Raw genomic sequence first — 17,967 nt, 5'->3', positions numbered from 1 at the left:
AGTGTTCTGTGATTGTGGAGACGTGTGTGCGCCTCAGCCAAGCGCGAGACACGCGAATGCTTTTAATTTCAATATTTTCATTTTATTTCTGATAAAAAAAATATGTTCGAATAACACTTAACTAATCCACACTCCCGTGTGAGGAAGAGAATGGCCATAAATGACTGTGTTTTGTGATTGTAAAGACCTGTGTGTGTTTCGGCCAAGCCCGCCGGGTGCTATCTTGTGCTGAAAGACCACAGGCTTTGCGCTTCGACCAGGTTTTGGCTGGTCTAAAGCGCAAGCGCGTTTTACTCCAATGCGCTGAGCACAAGATAGCAAACGCGCCCGGCCACGCCTTGGTTTTGCCTTCATGCTTAGACCTCCAGCCCACAGCGGCACAGACCCAGCGCAAACGCGTTTGCTATCTTACCCACATGGCAAAAATGGTACTTGCGCTGGCGTAAGATAGCAAAATCACTTGCGCTGGCGGCGCAATGGCTCCACAATCACCAAACACCTTAATTTACATGAGTCTTTATTCTACACAGGAGTGTCGATTAGTGAAGTGTCCTTTGAACATATCTACCGGCAATAAAGTGTAAATATTGAAGTTAATAGTGCAGGTATGTGTGTGTCTTGCCCTTGGCTGAGGTGTGCACACTCATCTCTACAATCACCAAACACCTTTCATTTATGTTTAAAAGTCGTGCACGCGCGTGTCTTTGAAGTTAATCTCACTAATAAGTACAACAGTACTATTATTATAATTATAAAGCCCAATAAATCTCAGCAGACCTGCAAACGGGATCACAGCTGATTGTCTTTATCAGATGAGTCAGCATGACAGGTGGAGCAGCTGTAGTGTTTATGTCTGCGTGTTTGTTATGATCCAGAAAAACAATGTTTAAACAATTATGATCTATAACATATAAAATACACTATATTTGACCGCACAAGTCCGGCCCAACCTGAGAGAAAAAGTTATGTGTGCTTCTATCAGAGCTGGTTGGATATATCTGTGCGTAATTTTGCGCACTTCAAACTTAAGAAACTCTCTCTGATTATTTCGCAGCGGGTCAGAGGAGCGAGGATGGGAGGAGAGAGATGAGGATTGGGTGGGAGAGGAGAAGGAGGAGCACGGACCGCCACATATCTGCTCCACCTGGCTCAGGAGGGCCAGCGTAAACCGGGAAGCTTCGTGGCTGGACTGGATCTGTTCGCCTCCCCCTCCCTACTGCACCATCTCTCTCCCCCGATCCTCAGCCAGCAGAGTTAATGATGACCATGATGAAAATAATTAATGATAAAATACAACATACTTTCAACGTGCTTCAGGTTAAAATATAAGCAGTTACATATCTGCATGACATTTGCGGTTCATTTATTGTATTGTTTTTTGCAGGCGTTAATGTAAAATAAATTATTTACACGTGAAGCTGTTTTAGAGACGTCCTGCTGTCTCCATATATCGCGTTTTCACTCCTCGAACCAGGAAATCTGTCTCCTCACTTTAAAAATCTTTTCTCTTTGTTTCTTCCTGGTAAATCCGCCGTCATGCTGCCTCCGCTTGCGCTGCTGGCGCACCTCCCTCTCAAAGGTGATGAGAGCTGACTTTCTGATTGGTTTATTGCATGTTCGGCCTAAACTCGCCTGTGAATTAATGAGGGCACTTGGGCACACTGATAGGTGTATTCCGCTTTGCGCTGCTGGCGCAAAGGGCGGGGCAGGGCAACATATCACTCCCGCCCCTGGCAAAGGTGGATTTGGACACGCCTTGAATAAATTAAATCCCTTGCGCCTTGCGCTTTCCACTTGCGCTTTCGATCAGCGTAAGATAGGGCCCCTAGTCTTACAAAGGATCCTTAACAAACCCTTTCTTCGAAAAAGGGCTCTTCAGTATCAAGGGTCTGGGTGGAACCTCATCCTTTAACAAAGAAGCCTTTTGGAACCTTTATTTCTAAGGGTGTGTATAGTTCTATAGACTTTCAGTACTCTGGATTCCTTTTTTCATATTTGCAAGACAGCTGCTTCTCGCCTAACTGGAGAACTAATCGTGTCTCATGGTGTCACAAATTAGCTGGCAGTGACTTTTACCTTGCCTTTTATCCAGACCTAGTTTTCATTATTGTGCCTCAGGCTGCTGTTGCTCTAAAGACAGTACAGACAGGCAGAATCATCGCCCAGGGTTTTTGTGTTTTTTCCTTTGCACATCCTGGCGTGAGGTCATGTAATGTCTGCAGCAGACTCCAATCCTCAATAATAAGCAGTATAGGACGTTGCATCAGTTTGTTTACAGTAGCTTCATAGTAATGTCCTGTATAAACTGAGGAGAGCATGCAAAGTAAATGTTTACGTGACCGCAGCAAATGGATTCATTTGGTCAGAGTTGTCCTGCCACAATGACACCCTTTAGTTCTTAAATCAGAGACAGGAAATGAGCAGTAAGACACCTCCCTTAGTCATACACACAGAGCCGTGTATATGTATATATATACATATACATATATGTATATATATATATATATATATATATATATATATATATATATATATATATATATATATATATATATATATATATATATATGTATATATATATATATGTATATATATATATATATATATATATATATATATATACATATATATACATACATACATATATATGTATGTATATACACACACACACATATACATATATATGTGTGTGTGTGTGCGTGTGTGTGTACAGACATAAACACAACACACATAGCAGTGACACAGCGGGTGACACAGACTGTGAGGACAGTAGGACTTAATTAAAGATAAGGCAGGGCTGGTTGCATGCTGGGAAATGACATGGTTCCAATTACATCGTCTTCCTCTCCCTCCAAAAACCTGAGAAAACGAGCGTCATGGGGGACCAGAGCTAATTTGGGCAGGGAATGGAGAAGGGCAGGAATAACCGTCAGATGAGTTGAAGTTGCATTGTGGGGAGGAAACAGAGAGCTATCTGTGTTTCATAATTAAATAGAAAAAAATACTCTGTGTTAACCTCCGGTAGGCTCAGTCATAGCTCTAGTCCTCTTAACCACAGAATCATTTTTACTGACCTAGAACATTTGGTTGATATTAAACAGTTGCCATTTGAAACAGATGTTGCAGGCCAAGGAGATTACTCATTGTAAGGTTTGCACAGGTCCCAAGTATGAGATCGAATGACTGCATTCATTAACATGATCTGTATTTTTTCAGGCATTAACTTGAAAGTAGCTGTTAGATAAATAAGTTGCTTATACAGCACATGATCTTTTCAGATGGGGGTGCTTAAACGCAGCTTTTATGCAAAATCACGTGCTTTACTCTTTTAAAAAGACATTCTTTGAACACAAAAATGTTGGACCAATAACCGCAGTCATCCTCTCACAGTAGTTCCAAAACCAGCTGGTTAGCTAACCATTCATTTCACTATAAATCTAGTTTACAGATGTCAAAATGTACAGTAGTTCTCATCTCAAAATGTGTGGTTGTTTGTGCTACACATTTAGCAGAGCTGATGCCTGCATAGCACCAGCAGCTACCTTCTACCCAGACACAATTCTTCTTCCTCCTCACCCCTCACAGGGTTGTGCCCTCATTAGCAGATTTATATCTTTGTCCAAATACGCCTCAAGGCTGTCTGGCTCTGTCACTTAAACCAGCAATTACATATATTTTTCCCATCTTACAGTCAACTAGTCTGCTGGGTCTAACAGGGGCCAAACAGCATGCCCTGTCCCTTTTTTTGGTCGTTAGAGCTTTGTGCATCTGAAGAAATATTTTAACCATATTTCAAAAGCATAACCTGTTTTCATGTGCTTAAAAATGCAAGCATACATATAAAAAGTTGGTCATCCACGTAGACCAGTTTTACAGAGTACAGATGATCATGATCATGTTAAATCAATCGGTGCCAAATTTCAGTACCTGAAAGCACTTGTTCAAGTCACACTTAGGTCAGCATGGTTGTTTTTTCTCCCTGCTTCTGCATATTTGTGTGTTGAAATATAACAATAATTATTATAATTCCCTAATTAAAAGTTAATAAAAGGAACAAAAGTGATAAAACAAAAAACAAAAATTCTCGTTTGCACCTCATATTACTGTCTGTCTGTTCTGTCATACTAATTCTGTTGTTCTCACTCATTCAAGCATGTGCCAGTACTGTTGAGTGCATCATTGTACTGTAGTTCCATTTCCCTGTGTGTGCCTTCATTACTCATTACACTGCTCTTTTCTTTTGTCTCTTGTCTTTTCCCTTGTAGTCAATACTGGTAAGTTGTCATCCATCCCTCATCCACCATCAGACAGCAACAGGAAATCATGAGCCCCTCTTATTGTCCTATCTGGCACTGTAATTCCATCCACCAATACAGTACAGTATGTAATGAATAGAAATTTGCTTTTTTTTTCATTAAAATGGTAAATTATGACTGTTTCTTGCTACAATAGCCTTTTCATATTGAGATGATAAAAAACTGTGAATGATGAAAATGTATCAGTGCCATGTAATTAGGGCCTAACTTCCTCTGCAGTGCCCCCAGCATTTGCCATACGCCCCAGGAACCAGGTGGTGACAGTGGGCAGGACGGTCACCTTCCAGTGTGAGGCCACTGGCAACCCACAGCCTGCTATCTTCTGGCAGAAGGAGGGCAGCGAGGTGAGATTGACCCTCAGTCTGTCATCACACTAAATCACTACTCACCACAGCCTGTGAATGGCTTTCTAACTCTGTGATCTCCGTCTCTCGCCTCCAGAGCCTCCTCTTCTCTTCCCAGCCTCCGCAGCCCTTCAGCCGCCTCTCCGTCTCCCAGATGGGCAGTTTGACCATTACCGATGTTCAGCGCTCTGATGGCGGCTTCTACAGCTGCCAGGCTCTCAACATCGCTGGCAGTGTTATTACCAAAGCGCTGCTGGAGGTCACAGACTGTAAGTAAAGGGAAGAGGTGATGGAGGGCAGATGGGGGGGGACTTATATTCAGCATATTTCTGGCTTGAATTTATTTGGCAATCAGACTACTTTGCTGCTGCGTTTTTTTTTCTTTGTGGAGCAGGTGTATTAGGCTACCCACCGGCCTTGGTTGCAGACTGGGGAGAGCCACCCTCCCTGATAGGTGTGGTAGCTGGCCTTGGTTACTAACTGTCAGGGGAGGGATTTCAGGAGGGAAGGGATTTCAGGATATGTCGGGCTCAAAACGCTCTGTTTCCATGGTGATTGTGTGTAAAGAGTGTCTGGCCTTATCTCTCTTGCCACTAAAAACATAATTTCCCCATTTGCAACTGTACATCATACTTTTTAATCTAAATAAAGAGGACTAGTGGAAATAGAATAATGATTATTCTGTGCGCCTCTAGTTTCCTTTAATATGACACAGTCTGTGATGTATTCTACTGTAGATTTCTATGCACTGACCCTTTGATGCACAATCTATAAATTCCCCTTCTAACGCACAACATGGGTCAAAAATGACCCATATTCATGTTATTTCATGCATGGCATGCAGTATTTCTTTTGAAACCAATTTATTTCATCATTAAATATTCATGAAATATCTGGGTTTTTTTGATGACCACAAATCATTATTTTAATTTCTTCTGTCTCACTTTATAAACAAAAGTAAATTTATGTATTACTACATCAAGTTGAGACGCATGGGTCAAAAATGCATGGGATCATGGGAGTTGTTATCTACATTGTTAAACAACCACCAATACTAATGAAAAAACTGACACAACTCAGAAATCATGTTAAAAGACAAGGCAATGTTATAGTTTAATTTACATTTAGTTGTTAGCCACTGTTACTAGATAACACTGGTTAACAAGAAATGCACCATAACCTTGACTAAATTACAGATTTATCTGTGTTTGAAAATTTTTAGAAACATTTGGTATGATGTAAGTACGCAACTCAACAAAATATATAACTTATGTCTAGCATTTATAGACATTTTAATGCAGAAATATTGCATACAGTAGCTTTAAATAATTATTCTAGCAGTGATTTGGACCAAATACTGATACATTTTGTAACTGAAGCATGTTTATTTGTCACTTTGTGACAAATGACGTACACATATCACTGATAACCAATAACACTGGTATTGAATTGTAGTGCATGCTAACTATTTACACAGCCATGATACAAATGGTGTCCACCTTCTTAAAGGGACAAGTGGTGTGGCGTTCTGTTGCCCTTGAATTTTGTGCTTCATGTGGTCTAACTTACCTCCCTCTCCAGCTGTGCTACACCTCTGCTCAGCCTGCTGCAGGGGGTTTGCAGACTTGACGTGTTGAGTGGGCTTATTAGGCAACAAGGTCCTAGTCCAATGCCACTGAGCCTGGCTCACCCATTGGGAACCACCAGCACAAACACAATTCTAGTGGCCCATGTTGTGCATCAAAGGGTAAAGACTGCAGGATTGAAACATGCAATGTGTTTTAGGCACTTTTATTTGGGATGTTGTCTGAGGGAGTGCCATCCAAATCATAGGTGATGAAAAAACTGTGTTAATTGTTTAACAAAAAGCAATTTAAATGTGCTCGGAGGCCCACACCAGTAATTACACACCGCCAGCAAAGTCTACACGCTCCCAATTAAATGACCTGTGTAATCATGAATACATGTGTCTGGGTAACTTTGTACCATGTACATATATTAAATTAATGAAGATAATTGCTTCAGGCTTAAACAGACAGATAGCGCATCCACACATTGAGTTGCAGCCCTAATTTGCTGCTCAGATTGATGGTGCGCTCTGCAGCCACCTTGGTAGGGAAATGAGAGGCATCCACTCTCTGTTACAGGTAATGGAAATAAAAAAAAGATGGGGTCATGTTTTATGTAATTTTTTTCACCACACTCTCGCCTGTACCTGTTTCTCTCTCCCCTCCCCTCCCCCAAATTCTCTACATCCCACCTCATTCCTCTCATCCCCATTTGTAGAGGTGCATTTGTATGGAAATAACTGTGCCGCATTACCTCCGGCAGTTTTCAAGGCGTGTTTCCATCACCTTTTTTTTTTTATTTTTATTTATTTATCTGGAACCCCCTACCCCCCATCCACTGGGTTTTGAAATGTAAGAGAGAGAAAAGAGAGCTCCGTTATCTAAGTGGGATTGTTATTAGTTGGGCTTTTCTGTTGTGATTGGAGTCGGCTCCAGCAGAACCCACTGCCGAGTGAACGATTAGTTGCTCTCCGCTGGAGGGGAAAAGTTGATTTCTTTTTCCTTCACTGCCTGCACAGCCACCTAAACCCATTGTTCTCTCTTTACCAATTCGCCTCTGAGTATCTTTCACATCTTATCTGGCTTTCATTTTTGGCAGCATTTCATTTTCATTTTCTCTACTTTCATCTTTCTTACTTTTATTCTCTGTCTCTCTCTTCCTAACTTTGATCTTTTGTGAACATCATTTCCCAATTTCCAATTCCATAATATACTGTTGCAATGTGTTTTCTGGCATTTTGCCTTTATTCAGTAGTGATAATAGAGATACAAACAGGAAAGGGCAGGAAGAGAGAGGTCATCGAACCAGGGACGTTGCAGTTATATGGAATGTGTCCTCAGCCACAGTCCTGAGACAGACTGCTTCCTCTCCTGCATAAAAAGCACAAACTGAGACTGAAATCTTTCTGTGACCTCAAGCAACGAAAACCAAGTGTTTTTGTTGCCTGAGCTAAACCTTACTTTACCCATAGTGTACTTATGACCACAATGTTTCTCCAGCCTCAAACAGATGCTTTTAGATTCAAAACATAACCACAAAAACCCTGAACATGTTTTGGCTGGAATAGCTTTTGTAGGCAACACAATGAAAAACATAATTTCATTGTCCATTGTTTAATATGAATAATTTCTGTTTGCACTAGACAGTGAAAAGTTATCTCTTCATTTTATAAAAAAAAATAAAATACAGGTTTGCGGTTTCCATGAAAAGATAATAAATGTTGCAATGCAGGTTTGCCAGTGGAAGTTTTATCTGAGCACAGTTTGTATCAGACAGCCTTGAACTATAGGACATCACCACCATTCTTTAATTTGAACATATTCCTTTATACTTTATTTTGCTGCCTTTGTTGCTGACTGACAGTCATTTCAGTATTTTCTTGCCATCATCAGTCAAAGCAATTTTAGAATGCAAACTTGCATTTTTCAGTATGCTTTATGTTGGTATATTTCCAGTGTGTGTGTGTGTGTGTGTGTGGGCAGGGTGTCTGTTTTAACGTAAACTTAGAAGTTTGTGTCCAGGCTGCCTCAATTTTTTAAGTTGACTGAATTTAAAAAGACAAGTTGAAGTAATTTTGTAATGAATCAAAACAAACTTTTCCAGTTAAATATACTTGATATTACTTCAGTTATACTTGAGAAAACATGTTTGATAAGATTGAGATAACTCTTCTGTCACACTGATGAATATTACAAACAAATTTCCTTTTACATTTTTTCAATTTGCAACTTTAAACTATAAAAAATAAAGGTCTCAGGAGAGTTTTATCTCTCAAACAATGCATGCTGGGAAGTCTGCTAATATGCTGATCGTGTTTCTTTAGAAACTTAATTTGTGTAGAGTGCATTCATCCAGCTCATCATCTCAAGTCTCAAGTTAGAAGAGCTCATGTTAATAACTTGTAAACTGTAAATACTAGACATTTTAATTAAATTAACTTAAATAAATAACACCTATATATTTATGTTAAGTTAAAGAGAAAGGATTCCATCAAATTCCTGATGATTTTTTTACTGTGTAGTTGCTCAAAATGCTACATAGTCTACTTAAAACACACGTTAACATTAAAAGTCTTTCATTTCCCTACTTTTGTTTTCTCTTATTAGCTGGGTCAGACCACCCTCCTCCTGTGATTAGGCAGGGGCCACTCAATCAGACGGTGCCTGTGGACAGCACAGTGGTCCTGGGCTGCCAGGCGGCTGGCGTGCCACCTCCCACAGTCCACTGGAAGAGGGATGGTGTGGTAGTGTCTCCAGTGGACTCCCGCATGTCCATATCAGACACAGGATCACTGGAGATTCGCTACGCTAAGGTAAGTGATGAAATAAAACAGCAGTTTGTAAATAGCAGTTAGAATTGACTGCACTGACTCAAACCACTGATGTGCACCACTGTGCTTCCTCTCCTCAGCTGGGAGATACAGGCCTCTACACCTGTGTAGCTTCTAGCTCCAACGGAGAGGCGTCCTGGACAGCATACTTACAGGTGGAGGGTAGGTCACACAAATTGTATGCAGATGTAGCCATAAAGCTTGTTAATACGTGCTGAATCCCATGTGGCATAATTTAATGGCTTTGTTGTTGCTGTGGCAGAGTTTGGAGTTGTCATTCAGTCCAGTCAGCCTGTAGACCCTAACCTGCTTCCCAGTGCTCCGTCTAAACCTGACGTGACCGACATCAGCCGTACCTCTGTCACTCTGTCGTGGAAATTGAACCCTGGTGCTGGGGCAGCACCTACATCTTATTTAATCGAGGCATTCAGGTAAGATGTGGGTCACACATTGTTTGAAGGGGTGTGCATAAGGCTGTCATGACACTGTCATAACACCTGTATCTGTGTTATGAATGTTTATGACTCTTAAGTGTCATTCGGTCAGGTATATCATTTTTAATGCAAAGTTGACACTGTTTGAGAGGTCTTTGTCATGACAACTTGACATTTAAACATGAACATTCTAAATTAAACACATTGTTTTTTGGAAAGCCTATGATTGATGTGGCTCTGAGTGAGACATCTCACCTCCTTCTCATCTCTGTTGAGAGTTATGAGCACATATGATCTCTGAGCACCTCCGCACGTGCACCACCATGCAGCTAGCGAGCTGACTCTTTCCAGAGTGGGATATCCCAGTGGACATGGCTGGCAAACACAGCCTCCGAGACCAACAGTGGCCAGTTTGACAACAGGGAATACAGTACTGAGGTGGTTTTCATGCATTGTTTTGCTCCTGGCAACCAGAACTGGTGCGGCTTTGGCTAACTGAGCTAACTACCCAGTGCCAGCTACAGTTAACAGCACTTAACCTTCTTTAGCAACAAATAAACAAGTAATAAACAACTACTATTTGTCCACAAGGTAACCCTGTAAATCACCTTCATACTATACCCTGTCATCAAACCCGCCTTATAACATTTAATAACATTTTTATTACAAGTCCAAATCAATCAATCAAACTTTATTTATATAGCACCCTTCTTTCAAACAGAGTGCAATACAAAGCACTTCACACAATAAAAACAAGAAAACACACACACACTCACATATAAAGCAAAGACTTTGTAATGATAAAGACTAAAATAAGAACAGCACTCATTAAAAAAAAAAAAAAAAAGACAGGAACTGAGGAAATTAGGAAAATGGTACTGCTTTACTTTAAGTCCAGAAAATTATTCATGACTTCATTACAAAAGCATTTGACCATGTAATAAAACTTAATGGCAATTTTATGACATATCCAAAATACTACTTTACTTGAGGTCAAGGAAAATATTCATGACACACTTATAATGGTCTCAGGATGGCCAGTGTCATAACCAACCACATCTATAAATTTGATCATATCAAATTGTTAAAACAAAGACATCTCAAACAATGTCAACTTTGCGTTAGAAATGACATAATTGAACAAATGACACTTGACATCAGTCATAAACAGTCATAAAGTCTTTAATGTTTATGACAGGTGTCATGACATGGTTATGACAGTGTTATGACAGTCTAATGGACACTCCATCAAATAAAGTGTTACAAACATGTAATATCCAGCATGTTTCATCTACTCAGTATAGATCACATCTATCATCTGATGAAACCTCCCTTGTATCTGTGTGTCATCATTTGTCCACCTCTCCCTGCAGTTATACGTTAGGCAGCAGATGGTTGACTCTCGCTGAGCATATAAAGACGCAGACCTTTGTCCTGAGGAACCTGAAGCCTGCCACCGTCTATCTGTTCATGGTCAGAGCGGTGAATGCTTACGGCCTTAGTGACCCCAGTCCGATATCTGACTCTGTCAGAACACAGGGTCAGTATGAGTGCTTCTCATTCCTTTCTTAGCTTTACCTCACATTTGGCAGATGTCATTTAAACTGCACATAAGCTGAATGTTTACTTCAGTCCAAACAAAGGCATCATTGTTGCTATTTTACTTCTTTTTCTCCTTTTGTACCAACAGACAGCACGTCCACCATGCAGGGAGTAGATCACCGTCACATCCAGAGGGAGCTGGGAGATGTTGTTATCCATCTACACACACCAACTGTCCTTTCATCTTCTGCTGTCAGAGTGCAGTGGATGGTAAGAGGACCACATTTTTTCTACATGTACTCTATGTCAGAGTTAGGGTAAATATTGCGAAAGGTCAAATGTGCAATTTCACTAATGAATGTTAACACATACTGTACATTAAAGTGATAGATTGGATTTTTAAGTGGGGTTGTATGAGGCACTTTATTACTGGGGTACCAGCATGGAAGCTGAACAATGTACTGTGGTGGACATGTGCAACAACAGAAGGTATTTCAGTCACCTAAAAAAGCAACATCAGTTCAGGTATATGCTTTGGGAAATTTGGCTTATACAACAGCAGAGGTTGACTGATGGCAAAGTAAAGCGTTAAAATTATTCTAAATATAGCACTTAGACTGTCTGTGGCTGACAGAGTTTTTCAGGGATTATTATAGAGCAGACTTCCTGATACCCTCTGATATGTTTTCCCTTGTTCTGCCAAGCAACATGAAGAAGTGAGCTCCCAGTGATGAATGAGCAAATACATTTTCAACAGAGATATAGTGAAACATAGAGATCTAAATAGTTCACAGGGAGCATCTAGGCTCAATCTGTCTTGTGTAAAGTGAAGTGTTTAAAAGATTTATTTCACGCTGAAATTACAAGTGGTTTTCTCTCTCTAAACATTTATCAGCAGACAATAAATCCACTGCATGGAGAAGTGAATTTATCTTTGATGTGATACATTGTGCTTTGCTACACAGAAATGTTCTCGGGCATCCTTTGTCATAATTATGTGGTTTAAATGGAAAGTGCCTCGTCCTCTCTTGGCTTGATTTTAACCAGAACCATGCTGAGGGGAAACTATTAATAACCTCGTATTGTGGTTTACAGTTAGGATTCACAGATATGAGGGAATGTTAATCTGTATCACCCTGAAGGCAAAGGGAATTAACTGAGATTTAACAGATCTTTCCTGCAGGATGTTCACACTCGCGCAAGATGAGGCTCTGACCTCCTATATGTATGTTATTTTAACCAGTGGCAGAAAGTAACTAAATGCATTTACTCAAGTACTGTACTGAAGTATTTCTATTTCCATTGTTCTTTCACTGTTCTGTCCACTGTTCTGCTTCCATTCCACTACATTTCAGAGAGAAATTCTGTAGTTTTTACTCCCCTACATTTACCTGACACTTTCTGTATAGTTACTTTATATGCTTCTGCACCAGTGGCAGCCATCCTTCCCGTTCTTGTGAACATGATATCTCAAGAACGCCTTAAGGGAATTTCTTCAAAATTGGCACAAATGTTCACTTGAACTGATTTAGAATTTGGTGGTCAACGGTTAAGGTCACAGTGACCTCACAGTGGTTTTAACTCAAGAACTCATATACTAATAATGGCAAAAATACACACAAATGTCTATCAGGATGAAATAATGAAGCAATATAATTATAGTGAAGTGACATTTTATATCCAAAAGGTCAAAGGTCAGCTTCTCTGTGACATAACGTTCGGCTCTCTGTCAGTACTTTGTACAAATAGTCTCACCATGAGGACAGCATGTTTCTCACTGAAAATTGTTCACTGGAATCACACATGTCAATGAAGTGATACATACACCCATAATAACTTTTATTAAATTCCTTTAAATTTAAATTAAAGTCGTCAGTATATACATTATATGATTCTGGACAGACATGGGTATAAACTGCAATTTGACTGATACTGGAACTGTAAGATATACTAATGACATGAGGCAGTATTATATTACTAATCTACCCAGAAGTATACAAAGAATGTAAAATTGGCTCCTTGTTGACAAACTGCATTAAAATGCTCTTGTATAAACATGTATTCACTGGTAATGTAAGCAGAATAACATAATATTCTATAATGATATAATAACACTGTCAACGAGCTATACTGTATAATGAGTACTTTTACTTTTGGTACTTTAAAGGGAAAATTCAGCACGTTTCATTTGTATTCCAGTGTTATCAGCTGAAGCAGTAAATTCCTCAGTGTGTTTTGATATATTGACCAAGAAAAGAGTTTTCCTGCTCATGGAGCTGTGCAGCAGTGTTTACATGTACCAGGATGCATTGTGGGCAGGGTTGTGTCCATCACAACCATGTTGCCATGTTATCACCTCCCTCGCCCAAAGCTATCATTTTGTTTGCCTAAAGGTGACAAAAATACTGATCAAACATACCCCCTGGCTACCCAGAGGAGGAGACTAGAAATCTAAGCTGAAATAGCCTGTAGTTCTTTAACACCAGCTACATCACCGTGACCTCACTGGATCTAAATTCTTTTTTTTCCACTACCATTTTTGCATGCAAACTTTATTGCAAACCTCATACTTCACATCTTTGATTCAAGTCCCAATCTTTAGTTGCTCAGGGTCATAAAGAAGTCTTGTTATGACATTTATGCAGCATGTTTTATCTGTGCGTCTCCACTAGGTTGAGCAGCAGTCCCCATACATCCAGGGTTACAAGGTGCTTTACAGGGCGTCCGCTGAGCACGGCCAGCCGGAAGGGCAGTGGAGCGTCATGGATGTACACTCCTCCCGGGAAGACGGGGTGGTGATCGGTCAGCTGAAGAGAGGATCCATCTACGAGTTCAAAGTGCGCCCCTTCTTTGATGAGTTCCAGGGAGCTGACAGTGAGGTGAAGGTGGTCAGGACACTGGAGGAAGGTGACTACCTGAGAACTTCAGTTTGCAGTATGAAATGTATTTATAGATACCTGCGAGGGATTGGATAACAGTCCTGCAACTCTTTAATTTCTTTTAATTATTGTGTGTTTGGATGACGATACAAAAGCCAGGCATTGCTGGAGAGATGGAGGCTTTACCTGGGAAGCTTAGATCATCAGATGAGATTGTGTTTATGTCTACGTGGTTAACTGTATCCTTCACTGTTTTAGCCCCCAGTAGAGCACCCCAGGGCGTTACAGTGACAAAGAGTGATGCCAATGGGACTGCTATTCTCGTTGCTTGGAAACCACCTCTGGAACAAGAAGACGCCGGATTCATTCAGGAATACAAGGTAGGAAAAGAAGGCTCCCACCCTCTCCTGTACTAATACTCTACATCAGACTCATCCCAGTTCAGATGTAAATGACATTTTTTTGCGACAGTGCTGCTCGTGTTATCTGATGTGTCCCTCAGGCGATCGCTGTCATTGATCTCACCTCCGCCTCACATTCTCTTGACAGATCTGGTGCCTGGGTAATGAGAGTCGGTACCATGTAAACCAGTCGGTCGATGGCTCCACCTTCTCTGTGCTCATTCCCGGTCTGGCACCGGGAATTCGCTACAGTGTCGAGGTGGCGGCCAGCAATGGTGCAGGACCTGGGGTCAAGAGTGATGTCACTTTCTTTCAATTAGGTGAGAGTCCCCCCCCCAAAAAAGAGTGCTTGTTTATAAAGTGGCGCAAATTTATTGACAGTATCTCATGGTGAAAATTTCTATGTTTATTAGCTTCCTATTCATCATACAGTGTTAAAAAAAATGTGTTAATTAATACAACAACTAAGGAATTTCAATCATCATGATTTCGGAGTTATTAATGATGCTCGTGTCTTCTTCATTGGTAAATCTGCAACTAAAGGGACAGGACAAAAATTTGACCAGTTACAGCAGTTCACATGTATTCTGTTGAATTTTTAGTGTTGTAATTATGATGAATGACGCCTTACTTCTTCATGACTTTGCCTTGTTATGATTAATGATGACATAATTATGAAATCACATGTTTTAAAGGATGGCACATTGTTTTTTACTTGTTTCTATATTATTCTGTGGCTTTCCTGTGGTTTTCCATTAAATCTGAACATTCAGAAAAAAAGTATGTATAAATATGTATGCTTTAACATCAAAATCCTCTTTTCCCAAGCCCTTCTAAAAATGTTTTTATAGGCTACATGACCTGACATAGGTTTCTGCCTGATAACGTTGCTACATATAGATTGAAGGAGGGAAGGGGAGGGCACCAGTGCTCTAACCTACATTACTGCTTAGTGTGAGTTTTCATTTGAAAAACATGCAAAAGAATGGAATTGGACTCACTGTTTAACAGTCTTTCAGCAACCTCTTCTTGCTTCTAATTATACATATGTTAGGGAAATAATTTATTTCTATTGTGTAGCAGCATGTAAACCCATGTATATAGCTTATGATGGGTGTGTCTACATTTTTTGTATGTATTTTTGCATACTTATGGAAATCACTTGGTTTGGCAGTGACAGGGTCCAGGTGAGCTTATGTCTTTGTATGTGTGAGTGTTTCTGTGCTGTTATGCTTTATCTACTGTATTTAATTTTTGACCTTTTGAAAATTACATTGATTATCTCTAGGGGTATATCCATCTAATAGATAAATAAATTTGTTGCTCATGCATAAATAATACATATACATTTTCTTTTCCTAACTAAATATTTGATAACTGAAAAAAATTATGATACAATTTGCATTTATATTTTCCAAAATGATGAAGCAATTCAAAAGTAATTCTTGCTTAATACATTTTTGGCTGGTGATGAAATGAGTCTCAGTTTACTACTGATGCCTCTATATGACCTACAAAAGTTACATTTGCGAGAAAATCAAGTTTTTCTGTATAGTTGTTCTTAATGTCTGCCATTCTCTTCAAAATTAGATGAAACAAGCCTGTGTGTACATTTTCACAGAGAAGCAAGAAGAGAAGTTTTCTTCATATTAAATTAATTTTGATGTTATATTTTCTGGTTATCGTAGTGGAAACAGTACCGCTGTTTTCCACAGGGACCTCTAAATTCAACACAACATGAAATTTCTTTGTAGGAGCTTTAATCATGATTACAGTCCTTAGAATTTAACAAAATACATGTGCACTGCTGTGACTGGATAGATAGCTTTTCAGATGTTTGTGTGTCTTTGCTGCTACATCAACATTTTTTGATATATAATAATTTCTCTTTGTTTTACTGCTTAGATTCTGCAGGCCAGATGATGGATATCAGTGAGGAAAGAGACACTCTGTCACAGATCTCAGATGTGGTGAGGCAGCCGGCTTTTATCGCTGGCATTGGCGCCACCTGCTGGTTGGTCCTCATGATTTTCAGTGTGTGGCTTTACCGACACCGCAAGAAGAGAAGTGGCCTCAGCAGCACGTACACTGGCATACGCAAGGGTGTGTGTTTCTCTGTTGTGTGTGTGTGTGTGCTGTTAGAAAGGTAGATGTATGTATGTTGAAGACATATAGTCATGTGCATCAGGTTGTCATGTTACATCTGTGGTGACATTTGGAGGTCATTATGATTGCAGAAGGGATCAGTACATGATATGTTGCCACCACCACACTAAACAGCATTTCAGGCTTCACCTCAGTGATATTAAGGAATCTTTTTCAGAGGGCGATAAGCGTGTCACATCAAAGGGTGAAAAATACTCTGGTCTAATCTTTCTTTGACACAAAGACTTCAGAAACAAATTTGCATTTGCGACCACACAGACTGTCAAAGGCTGACCTTTAGTCGCTCATTTGTAGAGTGTCATTTCCTCCACACAGCTCAGTTCTTACAGGCACAAACCTGTCAACCTGCCATTATCGTGTCTGCTGCAATATTGCTGTTACCCCCCAACTCCGTCGGGTTGCCTCTCACCCCCATTAACCTTCACCTGGACACTCATGTCAAAGACAGAGGCAGCAGTGAGACAGGTGGCATGTGGTTATTTAAATGTTTGTACACATCAGTTTTTCACATGAAGAGGTGCCTGTCATGCAGCACAAACTGCATGCATAGATACAACAAAGCTCATGGGTGAATGGGTGAATAATCCATAAATCCATAAATAATGAACCACATAGCCACTATAATATTGAAGTTTGTTGAAATGATTTCTGTTTACTGATCTTACTCTTCTCTCTTGTGTGTGTCTGTCCTAATAGTCCCATCATTCACCTTTACACCGACAGGTATGTACAGTATGCATTCATCTCCTAATGCTTGTAATAGATTCAAGATTTTTATTGTGATTGCAAAATTGCTGTTGCATCATCCTCAAGGTCCACACATAGAATATATAGACTGGAATGAAAGATCCTAGTGACAAAGGTTACACAAACTAAAACAATTAAGCAATTAAAGTTACAGAAAGTACAAAAGTAAGCAATATTAAGTGCAAATTAACCATAAAAAATCCAATAAAATAGAAGTAAATACAAGTAGCATAGTGCAAAAACATTTAACAGTAATATGACAGTATGCAGTAAGATGCAGTGTGACAGATATGGAGTCTGTTGGGGGTAATGATGACGTGGTCAGTGTAGAAATATTGCACATAGTGGTTTTAAAGTGATGTGAGTAAATATTGCACAGTACATCAGTCTTTTCAGACTCAGGAGATACAACGAAATGCACCAGTAAGAGTTGCACAATCAGTTTATGTATTTAAATTACTGAAGTTATTATATTTATTTATTCAGTTCAAACATCCCAGGATGAAACTGAATTCCATCTCCTTGAGGGATTGTTAAGAACTGATGCTTGCAAATCAGATTTTTTTTCTTAAGAAATGAGGAGGCATGGAAGCACAGATAAAAGACTGCAAAATGAGGAAAGAACATATATATTGGCTTTTAACATAGATATACATAGAACATAGCAAACAATAATTAGTTAATGAGATTAAGTGAAGTGAAACATCATCAAGAATGAACTAAAAGTGATTAACTCTCA

The 17,967-nt window shown here is 39.7% G+C and overlaps 1 protein-coding gene across 4 annotated transcripts in view; it reads left to right on the top strand.

Annotated features, from left to right (window-relative positions):
• The window catches only part of LOC146318752 (roundabout homolog 1-like), a 142,987-nt gene that overhangs the window by 115,394 nt on the left and 9,626 nt on the right, over nt 1-17,967 (top strand). For all 4 annotated transcript variants that reach the window (XM_084730877.1, XM_084730878.1, XM_084730876.1 and 1 more), the window contains 12 exons: nt 4,536-4,660; nt 4,758-4,929; nt 8,836-9,041; nt 9,140-9,221; nt 9,322-9,490; nt 10,867-11,033; nt 11,184-11,305; nt 13,708-13,942; nt 14,173-14,294; nt 14,464-14,635; nt 16,221-16,418; nt 17,178-17,204. In XM_084730877.1, coding sequence (XP_084587003.1) covers nt 4,536-4,660; nt 4,758-4,929; nt 8,836-9,041; nt 9,140-9,221; nt 9,322-9,490; nt 10,867-11,033; nt 11,184-11,305; nt 13,708-13,942; nt 14,173-14,294; nt 14,464-14,635; nt 16,221-16,418; nt 17,178-17,204 — 1,797 coding nt within the window. The remainder of the gene's footprint in view (nt 1-4,535; nt 4,661-4,757; nt 4,930-8,835; nt 9,042-9,139; nt 9,222-9,321; nt 9,491-10,866; nt 11,034-11,183; nt 11,306-13,707; nt 13,943-14,172; nt 14,295-14,463; nt 14,636-16,220; nt 16,419-17,177; nt 17,205-17,967) is intronic.

This window comes from Lutjanus erythropterus, chromosome 11 (genome assembly GCF_056507025.1).
Source record: "Lutjanus erythropterus isolate fLutEry1 chromosome 11, fLutEry1.hap2, whole genome shotgun sequence".
NCBI lineage: Eukaryota > Metazoa > Chordata > Actinopteri > Lutjaniformes > Lutjanidae > Lutjanus > Lutjanus erythropterus.
This window is presented reverse-complemented; position numbering and strand designations above follow the sequence as displayed.